Source organism: Staurois parvus, unplaced genomic scaffold (genome assembly GCF_062004578.1).
Source record: "Staurois parvus isolate SC_StPar_1 unplaced genomic scaffold, SC_StPar_1.0 ptg000132l, whole genome shotgun sequence".
NCBI lineage: Eukaryota > Metazoa > Chordata > Amphibia > Anura > Ranidae > Staurois > Staurois parvus.
In genome coordinates this window covers 2,788,109-2,810,377 of record NW_028317928.1, presented here as the reverse complement: position 1 = coordinate 2,810,377, position 22,269 = coordinate 2,788,109, and the positions used below count along the sequence as shown (strand labels likewise).

Sequence of the window (22,269 nt, the reverse complement as noted above, 5' to 3'; positions counted from 1 at the left end):
ATGGGCACTGATAGGCTGCACTGATGAACATTGATCGGTGGCACTGATGGGCACTGATGAGGAGGCACTGGTAGGTGGCACTGATGGGCATTGACAGGTATCACTGATGGGCACTGAAAGGCAGCACTCATATATGGCACTGATAGGTGGCACTGATAGGCAGAACTGACTGGCACTGATAGGTGGCACTGACTGGCACTGTTAGGCGGCGCTGATAGGGAGCACTGATGCGCACTGATAGGCGGCACTGACTGGCAGCACTGATATGTCACACTGACTGGCATTGATAGATGGCACTGATAGGTGACACTGAAAGGCAGCTCAGATGGGCACTGATATGTGGCATTGATGGGCACTGACAGGTGGCACTGCTGGGGCTACACTGATCATCACTGCCCTGATGATCAGTGTAGATGTCCCCTCCACGGAATGCTGATTACCGGCTCTCCCCTCCTCTGCTAGTGTGACAGCTCGGGAGGAGAGAAATGTCGATAACTGGCATTTCCCTATTTACATGCAATCAGCTGTGATTGGACACAGCTGATCACATGACCGAGCCGTCATCTTCAGCTCTTTCTGTTGATCAGTGATCTGCTGTGTCCGAGGGACACGGCGCACCGCCGATCACCGCGCTGCGTGGCCCCGGAGCCGTGCATGTGTGGTTACAGTTGGAGGACATCATATGACGTCCTCCCAGAATGAGAGAACCGCCTTGCACCCATCATTACCTTATATGGTGGGCAGGAGGCGGTTAATAGCAAAAAGTCAAAAAAGTTTATTTCTCAAAATTTTCGCTTTTTTTTTTATAACGCAAAAAATTTAAAACTGCACAGGCAATCAAATACCACCAAAAGAAAGCTCTATTTGTGGGCAAAAAAAGGCGTAAATGTCATTTGGTTGCAGCGTTGCATGACTGCGCAATTGTCAGTTAAAGTAACACAGCGCTGTAACGCAAAAAATGGCCTGGTCAGGAAGGTGCGAGGGGGTTAATCCTCTGGAGGGTGCAGGATTAATGAATCACTCCTTATGACGGTATTTATTCATCATAATGCTGGCCCCCAGCAACCCCACTCTGCCCTGAACAGCCCCGTCTCCAAATATCACTAATTACCGCCCACTTCCGCCCTGTGGTTGCTCATCGTCAGATGTATGCGTTCCATGGCTGCCCAGCTGCTTCCTGGTTGCCATAGTGACACCCAGCCGATCGCCTGGACCAACTCCTACACAGTGACAGTCGCTTATTCCAGTGTAGAATCCGAATCACCACTAGAAAGCGACCTTGTGTATTAAGGGAGTGTCCCCAGTGCTGTAGGGTGGTCGGCCATGTTGTTGTAGACCATAGTAGGCGAAAGGAGGGGTGGGGTTTAGCAAAAAAAAAAAAATGCTCCTGGTGGGGGTGTGAGAGTGGAGAATGTGAGCCCAGGGAGGAGGAGGTAATAATGTCTTCTTATTATGAGAGAAGGGGTTCCCAGCACTGTGTGTGGACTGGATGGGGGGGATCATGTCACCACCACACATCCTCATCTTCCTCTGATGGAGGCACATTGGATGGGGTTTATTCTACCAAAAGATGCCACCTGTGTACCTTGGTACATGAGAGAAGCAAATGCTTGTGGCATTAGAATTATTGTTTATTGATACCATCAGGGCTTTTTTTTTCAGCGGGGACACGGGGAGGCAGTTCTGGCACCTCCAGCACTGAATGTATGTAATGGCAACAACCAGGTGCTGGCTGGTGGGAGATCTATTGACACTGGAGGGGATCTATTTTTGCATGGTGGTCTGTTGTTGCTGGTGGGGGATCTATTGTTGCTGAAAGATACCTACCGTTGAGTTAGGGGTCTATTGTTGCTGGTGGGGGATCTATTATTGCTGGAAGATATCTATGGTAGAGTTAGGGGTCTGTTGTTTCTGGAAGATATCTACCGTTGAGTTAGGGGTCTATTGTTGCTGTTAGGAATCTATAGTTGCTGGAAGATATCTACGGTTGAGTTAGGGTCTATTGTTGCTGTTGGGCATCTATAGTTGCTGGAAGATATCTACTGTTGAGTTAGGGGTCTGTTGTTGCTGGAAGATATCTACGGTTGAGTTAGGGGTCTATTGTTGCTGTTAGGGATCTATAGTTGCTGGAAGATATCTACTGTTGAGTTAGGGATCTGTTGTTGCTGGAAGATATCTACGGTTGAGTTAGGGGTCTATTGTTGCTGTTAGGGATCTATAGTTGCTGGAAGATATCTACTGTTGAGTTAGGGGTCTGTTGTTACTGGAAGATATCTATTATTATTATTATTATTACTACGAGTTTATATAGCGCCAAAGGGTTTGCTCAGCGCTGTACAATAGGGGGGACAATACATGGCACAGTACAACAACAACAAACAATGTAAGAGGGCCCTACTCTTACGAGCTTATCTACAGCTGAGTTAGGGGTCTGTTGTTGCTGGTGGGGGATCTATAGTTGCTGGAAGATATCTACGGTTGAGTTAGGGGTCTGTTGTTGCTGGAAGATATCTACGGTTGAGTTAGGGGTCTGTTATTGCTGGTGGGGGATCTATTGTTTCTGTAAGATATCTACCGTTGAGTTAGGGGTCTATTGTGGCTGTTAGGAATCTATAGTTGCTGGAAGATATCTACGGTTGAGTTAGGGGTCTGTTGTTGCTGGTGGGGGATCTGTTGTTGCTGGAAGATATCTATGGTTGAGTTAGGGGTCTATTATTGCTGTTAGGGATCTATAGTTGCTGTAAAATATCTACGATTGAGTTAGGGGCCTGTTGTTGCCAGAAGGGGATATTTTGTTGCTGGAAGCTATCTACTGTTGAGTTAGGGGGTCTGTTGTTGCTGGTGGGGGATCTATTGTTGCTGGAAAATATCTACAGTTGAGTTAGGGGTCTGTTGTTGCTGGTGGGGATCTGTTGTTGCTGGAAAATATCTATAGTTGAGTTAGGGGTCTATTGTTGCTGGTGAGAGATCTATTGTTATGGGCAGCACAGTGGCTAAATGGTTAGTACTTCCGCCTGGCAGTACTAGGGTCATTGGTTCGAATCCAAACCATGGCACCACCTGCCTGGAGTTTGCATGTTCTCCCTGTGCCTGCGTGGGTTTCCTCCGGGTACTCCGGTTTCCTCCCAGACTCCAAAGACATGCTGGTAGATTAATTGGCTCCTGTCTAAATTGTCCTTAATATGTGTATGTATGAATGTGAGTTAGGGACCTTAGATTGTACGCCCCTTGAGGGTTAGGGACTGATGTGAATGTACAATACATTTATGAAGTGCTGCGTAAATTGATGGCGCTATATAAGTACCTGAAATAAATAAATACTGTTGAGGGAGGGGTATATTGTTCCTGGCTGCTGGAGAGGCTATTGATGCTGCTGGGGGTCCATTGTTGCTGGGGTGATATTTTGTTGCTGGGGTCCATTGTTGTAAATGTGACCCACCACCCCTTCAACCTCTGCAGCAATGCTAGCAGCACTCATACGTCTATTTCCCAAACACAACCTCTGGATATGACGCTGAGCACGTGCACTCAACTTCTATGGTTGACCATGGTGAGGCCTGTTCTGAGTGGAGCCTGTCCTGTTAAACCGCTGTATGGTCTTGGCCACCGTGCTGCAGCTCAGTTTCAGGGTCTTGCCAGTCTTCTTATCATCTAGGCCAGTGGTCGGCAAGCCGTGGCTCGCGAGCCACATGCGGCTCTTTACACATTTTAATGCGGCTCTTCTGTGTGCCGGGCGCCCGCTCCCCTCCCTCCTCTCGGGCGGCCGCCCCAAAAGTCAGGACTCTGCAGCTAGCTCAGCAATGGGCAAACTACGGCCCGGCGGACCTTTTAATCCCGCGGAGCGTGGCAAACATTGGCTGTCAGGATGTAGGCGGGGCAGCGTGACGAACTCCTCTCCTCTCACAGTCCGCCCTGAAGACCGGAACGGCGCGGGAACACGGCGAGAGGAACGTGCGGAGCAAAGGTAAGTGAATTGACACAATATGGGGGATGAATTACTATAGGGGGGATGAATTACTATATGGGGGATGAATTACTATGGGGGATGAATTACTATGGTGGATGAATTACTATATGGGGGATGAATTACTATGGGGGATGAATTACTATATGGGGGATGAATTACTATGGGGGATGAATTACTATATGGGGGATGTATTTTCAGTTTTAAAAATGTGGCTCTCAAAATAAATTTCAATCGTGGTTTTGGCGAGATTTGGCTCAGTTGAAAAAAAAGGTTGCCCACCACTGATGTAGGCCATCTTTATGTAGAGCAACAATTCTTTTTTTCAGATCCTCAGACACTTCTTTGCCATGAGGTGCCATGTTGAACTTCCAGTGACCAGTATGAGAGAGTGAGAGCGATAACACCAAATGTAACCCACCTGCTCCCCATTCACACCTGAGACCTTGTAACACTAATGAGTCACATAACACTGGGGAGGGAAAATGGCTAATTGTGCCCAATTTGGACCCTGTCACTTAGGGGTGGACTCACTTTTGTTGCCAGTGGTTTAGACATTAATGGCGGTGTGTTGAGTTATTTTGAGGGGACAGCAAATTTACATGTTATACAAGCTGTACACTGACTACGTCACATTGTAGCAAAGTGTCATTTCACATGAAAAGATAGAATCAAATATTTACAAAAATGTGAGGGGTGGACTCACTTCTGGGAGATACTGTGTATGAATATTATTCTCAGTTATATTATTGCATTTGATTGTATTCCTTTATGGCAGTGCTGGACATAAAAAGGAGTGGGAGTATATAGAAGGACACAAGGATCTGTAGAAGGACGTCATGATGGAGAACCGGCTGCCCCTCACATCACCGGGTAAGAGGAGACTTTAATTTCTTGTATTGAGGATCCACCTAGATACACACATCTTCTGATATAAAGACATAGTATATCAGGTTCCTATAAAGTGTCAGGACGTCACTTTATATTTCTTTATGGATGGGAATATTTAGAAGAACACAAGGATCTGCTGTAGAAGGACGTCATGATGGAGAAGCGGCCGCCCCTCACATCACTGGGTAAGAGGAGACTTTCATTTCTTGTATTGAGGTTCCACCTAGATACACACATCCACTGATAGAAAGACATAGGAACAATAGAGGAGTGGGTGTATATAGGACACAAGGATCTGTAGAAGGACGTCATGATGGAGAACCTTCCGCCCTTCACATCACCAGGTAAGAGGAGACTTTCATTTCTTGTATTGGCGATCCACCTAGATACACACATAGTAAGACATAGAAACACAGAGGAATTTCCTTTGCTTGAATAAGATGGCAGCCTCCTTGGCTGTAATGCATTGGGTGGTTTAGTTCCGGTTTAGTCTTTGAAACTGAAAGCTAGAAGCCGATTCCATCAACATAACAACCAATCAGCTTCTAGCTTTCACTTTCAAAGCTTAATGCGAAACTAAACTCGCCCATGTGTAACAGCCAAGGAAGCTGCCATATTGGCTTTGTTTTGATCTGCAGATGCCATGGTGCTGCACATGTGATCAGTTATGACACCGGACATTTGATGGCTTGAATGTTCAGTTGAGAACACAAGCAACCGTGACAGTTACACATAGACAACATGCCTTGAATGTAACTGTTTGGTTAACTGGTAAAGCTGCACTAAACCCTCTAAAATCATTATTTGCACGCAGGAAGGAACGCGATCTTCCAAATCCCTACTAAATCCAATATATAAAACAATGTTGGATTAAAGCGAACCTTCGCCCTCTAGCGGCACTCTCCTCCTCTCTACACCCCCTCCGCATTGCCGATATCAGGCTTTTCTGCTATAGGGTGGAGCTGAAGCGGTTAAAGTGGAACTAAACCCATCAATTTAACTGTTTTCCAAAACATTTACATTCAAGGCATGCCGTGAATGATGACTGTCACAGGTGCTTGTCCCCTCAATCCAACTGTCAAACCGTCAATTGTTCGATGTCATAACTGATCACATGTGCAGCACCATGGCAACTCCAGATCAAACAGAGGCCAAGATGGCCGCTTCCTTGGTTGTAAAGGATAGGAGGGTTTAGTTCCACTTTAAATTGTTGGGATTAGTTCTTCTATTAGGACACAGCTGTTCTTCTAATGCTACAGATGTACTGGTGCGGGTGAGGGGCCCAGAATGCTGACAGTGTGCATTTGGGGCCACTTACCTGCATGCCGCTGCCTCCTAATAGACTGTAATAGGTCACCTGCAACCGATGCCTCCTGGCTAGGGATGAAGAGAAAAAAAATGACTCGTTCACAGTGTACAGGCCTCATCGCCCATGTGAATGAGGCAAAACATAGACATCGATTGGTTACTTTGCACAACTGCTCCAGATTCTGTCTACTCCATCTTTAATAAATGTCCTCCATTGCATTCAGTGTGTGTGTTTCCTGCAGATGGATCCAGTAATGGGAACCCATCAGAGAGATGTCCCCGTCCTCTGTATTCCCAGGACTCCACACAGGAACATCAGGAGATCCCTCAGGTCCATCAGGAGATCCCTCAGGACCATCAGGAGATCCCTCAGGACCATCAGGAGATCCTTCAGGAACATCAGGTAGATGGGACTGAAGTTTTAAATCAACCTGATATTTGTGAGTTTCATGCAAAATCATTAATCCAAACCTGGTGATTAGATGTTATATATAGTGTCTTCTTCAGGGTGAAGGCCTAATTGTTGTTAAAGTTGAAGATGAAGAAATGTTTGAGGGGAGTGAAGAGGAGGAAGGTCCTCCAGAGATCAGCACAGGTGAGTAATAAACACTAAATCCAGAGAAGAGTCCCAGATCCTCCTTGTTCAGTTACTACAAAAGCTATTCGAGTTCCAATCGATCTGTGACTGTTCCCGCTCGGCAGAAGTGAATCTAAGTCCTCATGCACACAGGACATTTTGTTAACGCTGGTAACATTAGCTGTGCAAACTCACGTTAAAAACGTAAGTTTTTCAGGGTTTTTTTTGCGTTATTGCATTAGCATTTAGCGGCGTTTTTCCGCGTTTGCATTTTTTTACAAAAAATTTTTTTTTTTTGCTGAAAAAAAGTAAAAAAATGCCTGTTTGCAGCATTTTGCTAAGTTTTTCAGCATTAGAGCATTTTTACAGCTAAAAAACTCCTCTAGAAACCCGCTAGTCCTGGGGTTTTTTCCAGCCATAAAACATCCCAGCCAAAAAACGTTGATTCCAGTCTATGTGTGCACGGACACATAGGATAACATGCTGGGGGCATTCCTCCAGCAGGAGGAAGGAGGTCCTGATTCCCCTATATAGATCTTTATATCACTTGAGGGGTCACCAGCAGGAGGAAGGAGGTCCTGATTCCCCTATATAGATCTGTATATCACTAGAGGGATCACCAACAGAATGAAGGAGGTCCCGATTCCTCTATACAGTAGATCTTTATATCACTAGAGGGATCACCAGCAGGAGAAAGGAGGTCCCGATTCCTCTGTATAGATCTTTATATCACTAGAGGGGTCACCGGCAGGAGGAAGGAGGTCCCGATTCCTCTGTATAGATTTTTATATCACTAGAGGGATCACCGGCAGGAGGAAGGAGGTCCCGATTCCTCTATATAGATCTTTATATCACTAGAGGGGTCACCGGCGGGAGGAAGGAGGTCCCGATTCCTCTATATAGATCTTTATATCACTAGAGAGGTCACCGGCAGGAGGAAGGAGGTCCCGATTCCTCTATATAGATCTTTATATCACTAGAGGGATCACCGGCAGGAGGAAGGAGGTCCCGATTCCTCTATATAGATCTTTATATCACTAGAGGGGTCACCGGCAGGAGGAAGAAGGTCCCGATTCCTCTATATAGATCTTTATATCACTAGAGAGGTCACCGCAGGAGGAAGGAGGTCTTGATTCCTCTATATAGATCTTTAGTTAGACCTCATTTAGAATACTGTTTCCAGTTCTGGAGATCTCACTTACAAAAAGATATTGATAAGACAGAACGAGTCCACAGACGGGTACCAAAAATGGTGAAAGGTCTGGGGAATAAAACATATCAAGAGCGACTTCAGGAACTTAACATGTACAGTCTGTAGGACGAAAGGGAAAGGGGAGAAATGACTGAAACCTTTAAGTACATCAAGAGGGTGATTAAGGTTCAGGAGGGCAGTATTTTCAACACAAATTTAAAATCAAGAACTCAGGGACATGACCATAAACTAACTGGAAAAAAGTTCAAAACTAATCTTAGAAAGTACTATTTTACTGAAAGGGTAGTTGATGCTTGGAATAAACTTCCATCAGAGGTACTGAGCCAGTCAACAGTAAATAGCTTCAGACATGCGTGGGACAAGCATAGATCTATACTCAGACAAAAAACGTTAACAAAATAAAAACAACCCCTTCCCCATAAAAACCCCCAAAAACAAACAAAAAAAAAGAAAATGCAAAAAACACACACAAGGAAAAAAAAAATGGGCAGACTCCGTGTACCACGTCTTTTTCTGTTTCTGTTTACTGGCTGTAGAAAAAAACGTACAAAGCTGAAAACAGCCGCTTTAAAAACATCCAGTGTGCATGAGGACTAAGGATCGACATCTGTCGAACGTTAATGTTGGTATTTTCTTCAGTTGATCAGCAGCTGTAGCTGCTGATCAGTGTATTCTAATAGCAGAGGAGTCTCCGCTGTCAGAACACAATGGCACAGCGGAGGACATTCCTCTATCCACCATGCTTGTGTGGATGGGGAATCCGTTCATTTTTTTTTTTTTTTGGATCAGCCTGCTGAGTGATCATACAAAAAACAACCCATCTATGCTTAGCCTTCAACTCCGGCTCTCCTCCTCACATCATGTCATTGAGACGTGACCACACACACTCTCTGGGGTCTCTCATACATCTCAGTACAGGGGGCTTCACTCTCATCTTTATTCACAGATGCCAGAGCCACTCAGAGAGACATCAAAGCTGAGGAGAAGGAAGAAGAACATGTGAGGATTAAAGAGGAGAAGGGGGGGGGGGGTTAGGAGCCATCAGCCTCTATTAGACTCCGGCTCTCCTCCTCACATCATGTCATTGAGACGTGACCAGTCTCCCCCCACACACACTCTCTGGGGTCTCTCATACATCTCAGTACAGGGGGCTTCACTCTCATCTTTATTCACAGACCCTGGAGACACCAGAGAGACTCAGAGAGATGTCAAAGCTGAGGAGGAGGAAGAAGAACACGTGAAGATTGAATTGGATGAAATTCCCATAGAGATCAGCACAGGTGAGGAATAAACACTACATTTAGAAAATGTTAATCCAGCACACCACAATACAACATTGGACTTGGCACCACATTCCATGTACAGGAGTACCTCAGTTTACGAACGCCTTGGTTAACGGAATTTTCGGTTTACGAATGAAAATCCATTGAAAATAACGCCTCGATCTACAAATTTTTTTTGCAATACAAATGGATTAATTGGTTTTCAATGCATTTATGAATTTTTTTTTATTATGTCCCTGTACAGTATTTATGCCTTTAATCACTTTCCGTCCGGCCCATGTATATAAACGGCCAGAAGGTGGCAGTGCAGGGTCGGGTGGCTGTTTATAAATGGCCTCCCCGCCCCCTGCTTGTGTGTGCTCCCTGGGAGCGCGCAGCACCGCGATCCGGTGCCCACTGTGTCCTCCGGACACAGTGGAACACCGATCGTTGTATGGGACCTCTGTGCGAGGTCCCGATCATGTGATCACTGATTGACCAATCAGTGATCACATGAAGAGTAGTAAGCAAGATGTCACTTCTGACATCATTGCTTACTACGTGTGAAATCTGTGAATGATCACAGAGATCACATGGTACAGGGCCATTCACAACAGCCTTGTACTATGTGACAAGCTGTGACCAATCACAGCTCCCACGGTATTTCTTAATGGCTGCAAGAATGCAGCCAGAGAGGAGAAATGATTGCATTTACAGCCTTTATGGGTGTAAAAGCAATCCGTGTAAAAAAAAAAAAATATTCGTAACCCTCCACAAGTAGTACAGTGTCACCATGGTGACACTGTACTGCTAGGGTGACAGTATGTAAAAAACAAAAAAAAATAATATAAAAAAATTTCAAAAAAAAATTTTTTAAATATAATTTTTGGTTATAAACTAATTTGGGTTATTTTTTTTCTAAAAAGATAACTGAATAAGTTTTGTCCAAGATTTGTGAAATCTTGTTTTGTTTGCAAAATTTTAGACGAAAAACACTTTTTTTTCAAAATTTTTTACCTTTTTCATTTACATAGCAAAACAAAATAAAAATCCCAGTGGTGAATACATACCACCAAAATAAAGCTGTATCTGTCTAAAAAAAATGCTACCAATTCATATGGGTACAGTGTTGCATGACCGCGCAATTGTCATTCAAAGTGTGATAGCGCTGATTGCTGAAAATTGGCCTGGACAGGAAGGGGGTGAAAGTGTCCGTACTTGAAGGGGTTAAAGTGCACTTTATAAAGAGTTTTGAACAGATAAAAGACGTTTTTTTACTTTTTTCTGACCTCCGGAACGGCTTAATTGGTTTTCAATGCATTCCTATGGGAAACCATGTTTCGGTTTACGAATTTGTCGCAATATGAAAAGTCCAGCAGAACGCATTAAATTCGTAAACCGAGGTACGCCTGTATGCAAAAATACATTAAAACAATTATTACGTATTAATCCATCTAAAATAAAATAGTATCGACATAAGAATATGGCAGATATTCATGTTACAAGTAATAAATCCTGTATAATAATAATAACAATCACCAAAATGCATCCCACATGCTCCCACATCAAAGCCAGATAGTAGCTGTAACAGTAACAATATACACTGGGTATGGAAAAGAATCGCCCCCTTAAAATAATTACATTTCATTGCTTTGCAGCCTGGAATGAAGACAGACACAGTTTTTGTTTTATCCAGCTGTATTTACTTTTAACATTCAAGATATAACACCAACAAGTCAAAGAAGAAAATCAAAAACAGAATCACTGAGTTGGAAAAAGGATCATCTCCTCCTAAAACTGACTTGTAAACTCAGTCTGGTGTAGCCAATCACCTTCTCAATGGCCCACAAAGCCAACTGTGATCAGCTGTGGTCATTTTTAATTAGCTCAGCTTTCCTGGAGCATTTCAGTCCTTGGTAGTGCAACTGAAGCAAACAATCAACTAGTTACTAGTTACAAGTGCAACTTATAACATCCAAGTGAAAGATATAACACCAACATGTAAAAAAAAAATAAAAAAATAAAAAACAGAATCACTGAGTTGGAAAAAGAGTCACCCCGTTGTGTCAGTATTTTGTTGAACCCCCTTTGGCCTTAATTCCAGCCGTTAGTCTGTTGGGATATTTGCCTGCTCTTCTTTCAAGTTCAGTTACATTTTATGGTGGCCGTTTGTGGACTGCAGGCTTCAAGTCATTCCACAGATTTTCAATGGGGTTTAGGTCTGGGCTCTGACTAGGCCATGCAAGGACATTCACCTTTTTCTCCTCCAACCACTGTGGGCTCATTGTTGCTGTGTGCTTTGGGTCATTGTTGGAAGGTAAACCTTCTTCCCATTGAAAATTTTCTGGCAGAGGGCAGAAGATGTTCTTTAAGAATTTGACAGTATTTTGCCCTGTCCATTTTTCCTTCTATTCTGCTGCAGAGAACCCCCCATAACAGGATATTCCCACCTACATGCTTTACTGTAGGAATGGTGGGATTTGGATGGTGAGCTGGATTGGATTTCCTCCAGACATATCGTTTAGTGTTGAGGCCAGATAAGTCAGTTTTATTCTCATCTGACCAGAACACCTTTATTAAATGTGGCCTCTGAATCTTCAAGGTGCGTTTTGGCAAAGCTCAGTCATGACTGCATGTGGCCTTTCTTGAGTAGTGTCTTTTTTCTTGCAACCCTCCCATACAAGCCACATTTGTGGAGAATTTGTGATCTTGTTGTCACATGCACACAATGACCACTCTTGCCGTAGGCCTCTTGGTAGCGTCTCTGACCAGTTTTCTCCTGGCTCTTTCATCCAGTTTGGAGCGACATCCTGATCCAGGGAGGGTCTGTGTTGTACCAAAATATCTTCCACTTCTTAATAATAGACTTCTCTCTGCTTCTAGGCATTGATAAAGCCTTTGACATTTTTATGGATCCTTCTCCTGACTTGTGACTGTCCACAACTTATTGCTGGAGATCTTTTGGCAGTGCCTTGCCACCCCGTTGATTGTTTGCTTCAGTTGCACTACCAGGGACTGAAATGCTCCAGGAAAGGTCTTTTCATGCTGAGCTAAACAAAATGACCACAGCTGGCTTTTGGTGCCAATGAGAAGGTGATTAGCTACACCTGACTGTTATATCTTGGATGTTAAAAGTAAATACAGCTGGATAAAACAAAAACTGTTTCTGTCTTCATTTCAGGCTGCAAAGCAACAAAATGTGGTTGTTTTAAAGGGGATGATTCTTTTCCATACCCACTGTATCTATTAACCTCTTCACGCCGGCCGAACGCAAATGTGTGGCCTCCCGGCGTCTGGACCTAGACGCCGAGCGGCCGCACATTTGCGTTCTATTAAAAAAGGACATCTGCCAAGAGCGCGCCCCTGCACGCGCCGAGCACACATGTCCGGTACTCATGGAAAGGTCCTGATCTCCTCTTTCGATCGGGACCTTTCCCGATCATGTGACTGCCATGATGTCGCGTCAAGGTGGTCACATGACCCTAAACCCCACCCCGCCTCCCGGCTTCTGGAACCCTTAAAGGGCCGGGAGGAGCCAGCGTGAAGGGGTTAAAATACCATGTTTGCATCCTGGCAGATATAGATCTGCCTAGACATGTTTATAAGGGGGTAAAATATACTAACGATCCCAGTTCATATATATAATGGCAAATGTAGTCAACACCATGACTAAGCCCTGTTGGCAGGATAAAATGTGTCGGGGGCATGGCCTGGTTGGAGCCGGGTTGTGTCTTGTGTGTGGCATTTGGATCATGACTGTGTACTGAGCAAGGATGAGCTCTTTCTATGCTGGAACCATCTCCTTGTCAGTCACAGGAGTCTACTGGGGACCTGGAGCAGCACCCTAAATGTTTTTTAACCACTTACCCGCCGCCGTATAGCAGGTATACTGGTACACGGTGGCACGGGTGCGCAAAATCACGTATATATACATGATTTTGCATTTCCGGGTAGGGGGCGCTCCCTATCCGCGTTCCCTACCCGCGCTGCCGTTCGCACCCGCGGATGTCATTCACCGGGTCCAGGCCAGTGATTACCCACCGGCACCCAGAGATTACCGACAATCACTGATGGGGAGGGGTTAAGGCCAACTATGGATCATGCCCCTTGGGTACACTTGTGCTGCTCATATAAAGATAACCAAAAGAAGTTTTAAGTAAGAAGACTTTTATTTGTGGGTGCCAAACCGTGAAATTTTGTAGATTCAAGGGGGAGAAAAAAAAAAATCACCCATTGGGCTACACTAGGACCGGCATTTTTCAAATTGTTTTGTAACCCCGGGTTCAGGCATCTATGTAAACACCCCCCAATGGTCTGTTATAAAAGACCCCAAAATGACTCTGTAACCGACACTGTGTAAGAATACCGGAACCTACCTGGTATCTCCTGGACAGGAAAAAGGAGGAGTAGCATGGGACTGCCTGATGCCCCCTATACTGCATTACTCTTCCCATGCAAGATGAAGAACAAGCACACGACCAACTGTGACAGTTATCATTCACGGCAGGGCTGCCATTGGAAACAACGGGGCCCCATACAGTCAACCTGACAGGGCCCCCCTCCCCCCCCAAAAAAAAATGGTTTTCTATGCTTCAGAAAGGAATGTATACAGTGAGTGAGCGCTACTGATCACTCATTGTGTTCATTCAAGAAAAGGGTCTGGTAAATGTGACACTGCCACATATGGCACTCTCCATCCTAAAGGATCCTATTGTGTGCTTGCAGCTGTTGCTGGGAAGGAGAGGAGGGAAGCTGGAAGCACTGCAGAGGAGGGGGGGCAAGGGAAATGTATGGTGAACAGGGAGGGTGATGGGTGTGGTGGGAGGGCAATTACTTACCCAAGTCACTGGACTACAAATGCCATTACAATGCTGCTGCCAGACTCATCCACCTTACCAACCACTCAGTGTCCTCCACCCCTCTCTGCCAATCCCTCCATTGGCCTCCATTCAGTGTCCTCCACCCCTCTCTGCCAATCCCTCCACTGGCTTCCCATTCAGTGTCCTCCATCCCTCTCTGCCAATCCCTCCATTGGCCTCCATTCAGTGTCCTCCACCCCTCTCTGCCAATCCCTCCACTGGCTTCCCATTCAGTGTCCTCCATCCCTCTCTGCCAATCCCTCCATTGGCCTCCATTCAGTGTCCTCCACCCCTCTCTGCCAATCCCTCCACTGGCTTCCCATTCAGTGTCCTCCATCCCTCTCTGCCAATCCCTCCATTGGCCTCCATTCAGTGTCCTCCACCCCTCTCTGCCAATCCCTCCACTGGCTTCCCATTCAGTGTCCTCCATCCCTCTCTGCCAATCCCTCCATTGGCCTCCATTCAGTGTCCTCCACCCCTCTCTGCCAATCCCTCCACTGGCTTCCCATTCAGTGTCCTCCATCCCTCTTTGCCAATCCCTCCACTGGCCTCCACTCAGTGTCCTCCACCCCTCTCTGCCAATCCCTCCACTGGCCTCCATTCAGTGTCCTCCATCCCTCTCTGCCAATCCCTCCACTGGCTTCCCATTCAGTGTCCTCCATCCCTCTCTGCCAATCCCTCCATTGGCTGCCACTCACCCAACAAATTAAATTAAAAATACTAACAACTTACAAAGCCATCCACAACTCTGCCCCCAGTTACATCACCAACCTAGTCTCAAAATATCAACCAAATCACACTCTTCATTCCTGCTCTCTAGTTCCCTTGTCACCTCCTCCCATGCTCACCCACAGGACTTCTCCCGAGCCTCTCCCATCCTGTGGAACTCCCTACCCCAATCCATCTTGGCCATCTCCTACTCTGTCCACTTTTAGGCGATCCCTGAAAACTTTTCTCTTCAGAAAATCCTATCCTGTATCCACCTAACTGTACATGTATTTTCTCCATCAGCCAATCCCCCACAGTTATTAACTTTTCTATCACTTGACCCTCCCCTTTTAGATTGTAAGCTCTAACGAACAGGGCCCTCCGATTCCTCCTGTATTCAATTGTATTGTAACTGTGCCAAACACAGCTCACACAGTATTTCTCAATGGCTGCAAGAATGCAGCCAGAGAGAAGGAGAAATTATTGCTTTTACAGTCTTTATGGGCGTAAAAGCAATCAGTGTAAAATAAAAAAAAATCTTCAACACCCCTGACATGTAGTACAGTGTCACTATGGTGGCACTGTACTGCAAGGGTCACGGTATGTTAAAAAAAAAACCATAAATAATAATATAAAAAAATTAAATAAAAATGTTAAAAAAATTTATGAAAAATTATAATTTGTGGTTATAAACTAATTTGGGTTATTTTTGTTTTTACTAAAAAGATAGACGAATACATTTTGGCCAAGATTTAAGAAGAAAGATTATTTATTTGCAAACGTTTATGAGAAAAACACTTTTTTTCAAAATGTTTGGACTTTTTCATTTATATAGCAAAAAAAAATAAAAATCCCAGTGGTGAATAAATATCACCAAAATAAAGTTTTATCTGTCTCAAAAAAATGCTAAAAAGTTAATTTGGGTACAGTGGGGGTTTTTTTAACTAAAAAGATAGATGAATATATTTTGGCCAAGATTTATGAAGAAAGATTATTTATGTGCAAAATTTTATAAGAAAAACACTTTTATTTCAAAACCTTTGGACATTTTCATTTATATAGCAAGAAAACAAAAATGATCCCAGTGGTGAATAAATACCACCAAAATAAAGTTTTATCTGTCTCAAAAAAATGCTAAAAATTTAATTTGGGTACAGTGGTTTTTTTTACTAAAAGGATAGATGAATACATTTTGGCCAAGATTTATGAAGAAAGAATATTTATTTGCAAAATTTTATAAGAAAAACACTTATTTCAAAACTTTTGGACATTTTCATTTATGTAGCAAAAAACAAAAACAAAATCCCAGTGGTGAATAAATATCACCAAAATAAAGTTTTATCTGTCTCAAAAAAATGCTAAAAAAATTCATATTGGTACAGTGGTTTTTTTTTACTAAAAAGATAGATGAATACATTCTGGCCAAGAATTATGAAGAAAGAGTATTTATTTGCAAAATTTATTTATTTTTTTCAAAATGTTTGGACTTTTTTCATTTATATAGCAAATAAAAATATAAATCCCAGTGGTGAATAAATAAAAAATGCTAAAAAATTCATATGGGTACAGTGTTTTTTTTACTAAAAAATAGCTGAATACATTTTGGCCAAGATTTATGAAGAAAGATTATTTATTTGCAAAATTTTATAAGAAAAACACTTTTTTTCCCCAAATTTTTGGATTTTTTTCATTTATATAGCAAAAAAAAAACCATTCCAATGGTGAATAAATACCACCAAAATAAAGTTTTAGCTGTCTCAAAAAAATGCTAAACAATTCATATGGGTACAGTGTTTTTTTTTTTACTAAAAAGATAGCTGAATACATTTTGGACAAGATTTATGAAGAAAGATTATTTATTTGCAAAACTTTATTTTTTTTTCAAAATGTTTGTACATTTTTCATTTATATAGCAAAAAAAAAATCCCAGTGGTGAATAAATACCACCAAAATAAAATTTTATCTGTCTAAAAAAAAGCTAAAAAATGAATTTGGGTACAGTGTTTTTATTTTACTAAAAAAGACAACTTAATACATTTTGGCCCAAATTTATGAAGAAAGATTATTTATTTGCAAAATTTATTTGGGCTGAAGGTTTATAAGCACACCCATTTCTTTTTTTTTTTTACCTATTTCCTCCAGATGGACGATATAAAAGGTACAACAAGGAAGGATCTCCAGTTGTCCCCCCAGATGGTCAAGGAGACCATGATGTCAAGTCTAGTTCTTCAGAAGAGACCACCAATGGGTCAGATCTTCATCCAGCACCTCAATGTGCAGACCCATCATCTAGTCCACCTCACCCCATGGACCATCGTGAGACTGGTAGAGCGGGGGAAACGTTGCCTTGTTCCATGTGTGGGAAGTTGTTCGTCTGTAAGGCCAAGCTCATCTCCCACCAGAGGGTTCACACGGGGGAAATGCCGTATTCTTGCTCCGAATGCGGGAAACGTTTTTTCCAGAAGTGCTCTCTTAAAATGCATGAAAAGGTCCACACGGGAGACAAGCCGTATTCCTGTTCTGAGTGCGGGAGATCTTTTTCCGAAAGGACGAACCTTGCTAAGCACGAGCGGACCCACACGGGGGAGAAGCCATTTTCCTGCTCCGAATGCGGTGAATGTTTCACCCAGAAATCCACTCTGATTAGACATGAGAAAGTCCACACCGGGATAAAGCCGTTCTCCTGTTCCGAGTGTGGGAAATGCTTTACCGAGAGGACCACTCTCGTCGCACACCAAAGGACTCACACGGGGGTGAAGCCGTATTCGTGTTTTAGTTGCGGGAAATGTTTTGCCCAGAAAGCAACTCTTATTAAACACGAAAAGGTCCACACGGGTGAGAAGCCCTATTTGTGTTCCCTGTGCGGGAAACGTTTCACGGATAGGTCACGTCTCGCCAACCATCAGAAGACTCACACCGGAGTGAAGCCGTTTACGTGTTCCGAATGTGGAAAATGTTTCACCGAGAAAACGTCGCTCGTGAGACACGAGAGACTTCACACAGGGGAAAAGCCGTTTTCTTGCACGGAGTGTGGAAGATGTTTTACTCAAAAGTCAACTCTTGTCAAACATGTAAAAGTTCACACTAGGTGATGGGAAATGTGAAACCTTTATATAGAACAAAGGTTTGTTACATCAGGACTGTGGGAGCGCTCCGTCCTGCACTTCTACAAAGGAGCGCAAGGTACAACTGTTTACATGGCTAACGTAAGCTGCTCTGCTGAAAAAAAAAAAGTTGTTTACCGAGCTCAGTAGCTGAAGCACAGATTATAAATGTTTTTGAATGAGTTAGAGAATTGACTTAAAGCGGAGTTCCACTCCTCCTCCCCCCTCCATTACCATATTTGGCACCTTTTGGGGGGGGAGCGGATACCTGTTTTTGACAGGTACCCACTTCCAGCCCCTCCTCCCTCCCGCAGTGTCCTGGGAACTTTCACAGGTCCCAAAAGACTGCTGGACCAATTAGGACACCGGTGTCAAACACAAGGTCCGTGAGCTGAATCTGGCCCTCCAGGACATTTCATGTGGCACAGTGCAGCTGCAGCACCCTCTCATCTCTGCCTCCCCTGGTCTCAGCACTCAGCAGACCCTGGTAACTGACTCCACTCCTCCTCTGGTCCTCCTCCACTCCTTCTCTGGTCCTCCTCCAGTCCTCCTCTGGCCCTCCTCCACGCCTCCTCTGGTCCTCCTCCACTCCTCCTCCGGTCTTCCTCCACTCCTCCTCTGGTCCTCCTCTGGTCCTCTTCCACTCCTCCTCTGGTCCTCCTCCACTCCTCCTCTGGTCCTCCTCCACTCCTCCTCTGGTCCTCCTCCAGTCCTCCTCTGGTCCTCCTCCACTCTTCCTCTGGTCATCTTCCAGTCCTCCTGTGGTCCTCCTCCAGTCCTCCTCCGCTCCTTCTCTGGTCCTCCTCTAGTCCTCTGGTCCTCCTCCACTCCTCCTCTGGTCCTCCTCTGGTCCTCCTCCACTCCTCTTCCGGTCCTCCTCCAGTCCTCCTCTGGTCCTCCTCCACTCCTCTTCCGGTCCTCCTCCAGTCCTCCTCTGGTCCTCCTCCACTCCTCCTCTGGTCCTCCTCCACTCCTCCTCTGGTCCTCCTCCACTCCTCCTCCGGTCCTCCTCTGGTCCTCCTCCAGTCCTCCTCCACTCCTCCTCTGGTCCTCCTCCACTCCTCCTCTGGTCCTCCTCCAGTCCTCCTCCGGTCCTCCTCTGGTCCTCCTCCACTCCTCCTCCACTCCTCCTCTGGTCCTCCTTCACTCCTCCTCTGGTCCTCCTCCCCTGCTCCTCTGGTCCTCCTCCACTCCTCCTCTGGTCCTCCTTCACTCCTCCTCTGGTCCTCCTCCAGTCCTCTTCCAGACCCTACACTTTCTGATTTCCAGCTCTGTCCCCAAAGGGGGTGCACGGTAATGTTAGGGATAGTGTGGGATTCTTGACATCCGATGTAATGGGGGTGGGGTGCTCTGGACATTTAGTCTTACAGATACAACCGGTCCGTTGAGGGCCACCATAATGCTGATAGGGCCCGCAATGAAATGGAATTTGACATCCCTGAATCAGGAGGAGCAGTGCGACTCGCACATGCACAGTGGACACAAGCTGTCATAGCCTGGTGCCCACAGTAGAGATGGCGGCGCTGTGAAGAAGAGGAGAGGGACGGTGCGGGTGAGTACATCGCTGGATCCCGGGACAGGTAAGTGTGTGATTATTACATGTCAGCAGATACAGTTCTTGTAGCTGCTGACGTTTATTAAACACTAAAACTGCTGGGACCCCATCATTCCTGCCTCTTTGTTTAGACCAGGGTTTCTCAACCAGGGTACCACCAGAGGTTGCCGGGGGTTCCTTGAACCATGAGCAACTTCCATCTCTCAGATAACTTCCCACTAACACCATTGATCTCTTTAGCTATCTGTTAGGAGGGTAAGTCTTCCCAATGACCTCAAGTGTACGGAGCATTCTTCCCACTGACCATCACACAGGTGAGTTGTATGTAATGTCATTTTTAGCCGGGGGTCCCGGAGACCAGAAAGTTTATTTAAAGTGTTACAGAACCCACAGCAGTACAATCAGTCTGTAGATGCAGGAAAGCATGCTTGTTATACTCACTGTGAAACCTAAGGGGTTAATCCTCTGCATTGTGTAGAAACACTGTTTGATCCTGTCTTCTCTGATCCTCCCCTTTTTCCAGTGCTCCCCTCTTGTCTCCTGATAAGACATATTATGTGAAGACACTCTGCACATGCTCAGTTTGGTATGTATTGCTAGAGAGGTTTTTTTTTCTTCTTGGGAGAGTGCATGTGATCAGCACAGAGCCAATCAGCACTGTCCAGACAGAGATCTGGGGATTTGCATCCTCCTAGAGCAGAAAGAAAACTCCTACAAGCTTTAACCAGTGCTCTGCTGGACACTGATAGAAGTCACAAGACTGCTATATACTGCTGATGAGAAAAGGTATTTAGCAGTTTATATTTACTAAAATAATTGCATTTCCATGTTCTGTGTACTGTGGGAGACCAGATATAGTAAATGCGAGGTCCGGGGAGAGCGGATATAATGAATGCGGGATCCGGGGAGACCAGATATAGTGAATGCGGGGTCCGGGGAGAGCGGATATAGTGAATGCGGGGTTCGGGGAGAGCGGATATAGTGAATGCGGGGTCCGGGAAGAGCGGATATAGTGAATGCAGGGTCCGGAGAGACCAGATATAGTGAATGCAGGGTCCGGGGAGAGCGGATATAGTGAATGCAGGGTCCGGAGAGACCGGATGTAGTGAATGCAGGGTCCGGGGAGAGCGGATATAGTGAATGCGGGGTCCGGGGAGAGCGGATATAGTGAATGCAGGGTCCGGGGAGAGCAGATATAGTGAATGCAGGGTCCGGGGAGAGCGGATATAGTGAATGCAGGGTCCGGGGAGAGCGGATATAGTGAATGCAGGGTCCGGGGAGAGCGGATATAGTGAATGCAGGGTCCGGGGAGAGCGGATATAGTGAATGCAGGGTCCGGGGAGAGCGGATATAGTGAATGCAGGGTCCGGGGAGAGCGGCTATGGTGAATGCAGGGTCCGGGAAGACCAGATATAGTGAATGCAGGGTCCGGGGAGAGCGGATATAGTGAATGCAGGGTCCGGGGAGAGCGGATATAGTGAATGCAGGGTCCGGGGAGAGCGGATATAGTGAATGCAGGGTCCAGGGAGAGCGGATATAGTGAATGCAGGGTCCGGGGAGAGCGGATATAGTGAATGCAGGGTCCAGGGTTTAGTAACACTTTAAGGGTTCCTCTTTCTAGGACAAATTGTAGTCAGTCTGAAAGCAAACAGCTTATGCTGTATCCATTATTGGAATCCCCATAATGGTTTATGAAGCCAGTGACCTGGGTGCTCCTCGTAAAGTATTTAATTTGTGGAATAAAGGTATTAAACTAAAGTAACAATATTAAATATTATGAAGATAACAAAATGGGAAAAAAAATGGACTCAAGCCCAATATAGTTCGCTATTCAGTAGGTTGATCCAGGGAATATCTGATTGCCTCTCGGGGGATCAGGAAGGAATTTTTTTCCCTGCAGGAGCAAATTAGATCATGATTTGCTGGGGGTTTTTTTTGCCTTCCTCTGGATCAACTGTGGATGTAGGATTATAACTTTTTTTTTTAATGGTTGAACTGGATGGACTTTTGTCTTTTTCCAGCCAGACTAACTATGTAACTATGTGAACTCCAGCCAAGCGCCTAAATGCACATAAAACATGCATGGGAGCTATTTTGATTACCAGAGGATTTGTATTTCTGTCTATCTAGCCCTAAAATTAAGGCTGGCCATACATTATAAAAAATTTTCTTGAGATTTTTGCTTTAGATTTACCAAAATGGATTATAACTTTTTTTTTTTCTGTGGTTGAATTGGATGGACTTTTGTCTTTTTTCAGCCAGACTAACTATGTAACTATGTAAAAACCATATAATAGGAGGTCAAACCCAAACAACACTTTCAATTGTATCCAATTGGGCAGGCCCTTGCACTACACAGTTGACGGTATATCTAAAGGAAATTGGACAGAAAATTGTATAGTGTATGGCCAGCCTAATGCCGGCCATAGACGGTTTGAAAATCGGCCGATTTTTCGTCTAAAAGAAAAATCGGCTGATTTTCGCACTATTAGTGGGTTAATTGGTTGGCTGGTTTTTGGATTTTTTGCACTTTGAGATTATCGGTCATGTTGGAAAATTTGCGGGCAATTTGGAAAAATGGCCGATTTTCCTGGCAATGATGGCCAAATCGGACGATCGTTTAAACGATAAAAAATTTGCGCATGACCTGCAAGTAACAGAAGTTTGGCTGTTATATGGGGTGAACTTTATGATTTAGTCGACCGATTTTTGAATCATTGGTGGTAACGTCGGCTTAACGAACGTTTATCGTTCGCAAAAATTGGCAGATGTTCGACCCGTCTATGGCCTTCATTACTCAGCCCTGCAACACAGCACAGCCCTGTCTG

General features: G+C 44.7%; 1 protein-coding gene across 1 annotated transcript in view; it reads left to right on the top strand.

The window, feature by feature from the left end:
- The window catches only part of LOC149466158 (uncharacterized), a 56,104-nt gene extending 37,854 nt beyond the window's left edge, over positions 1-18,250 (top strand). The window contains exon 7 of the mRNA XM_089672705.1: positions 17,112-18,250. Within this exon, the coding sequence (XP_089528831.1) occupies positions 17,112-17,874 (763 nt within the window). The 3' untranslated portion in view covers positions 17,875-18,250. The remainder of the gene's footprint in view (positions 1-17,111) is intronic.
- Positions 18,251-22,269: the final 4,019 nt, after the last annotated feature.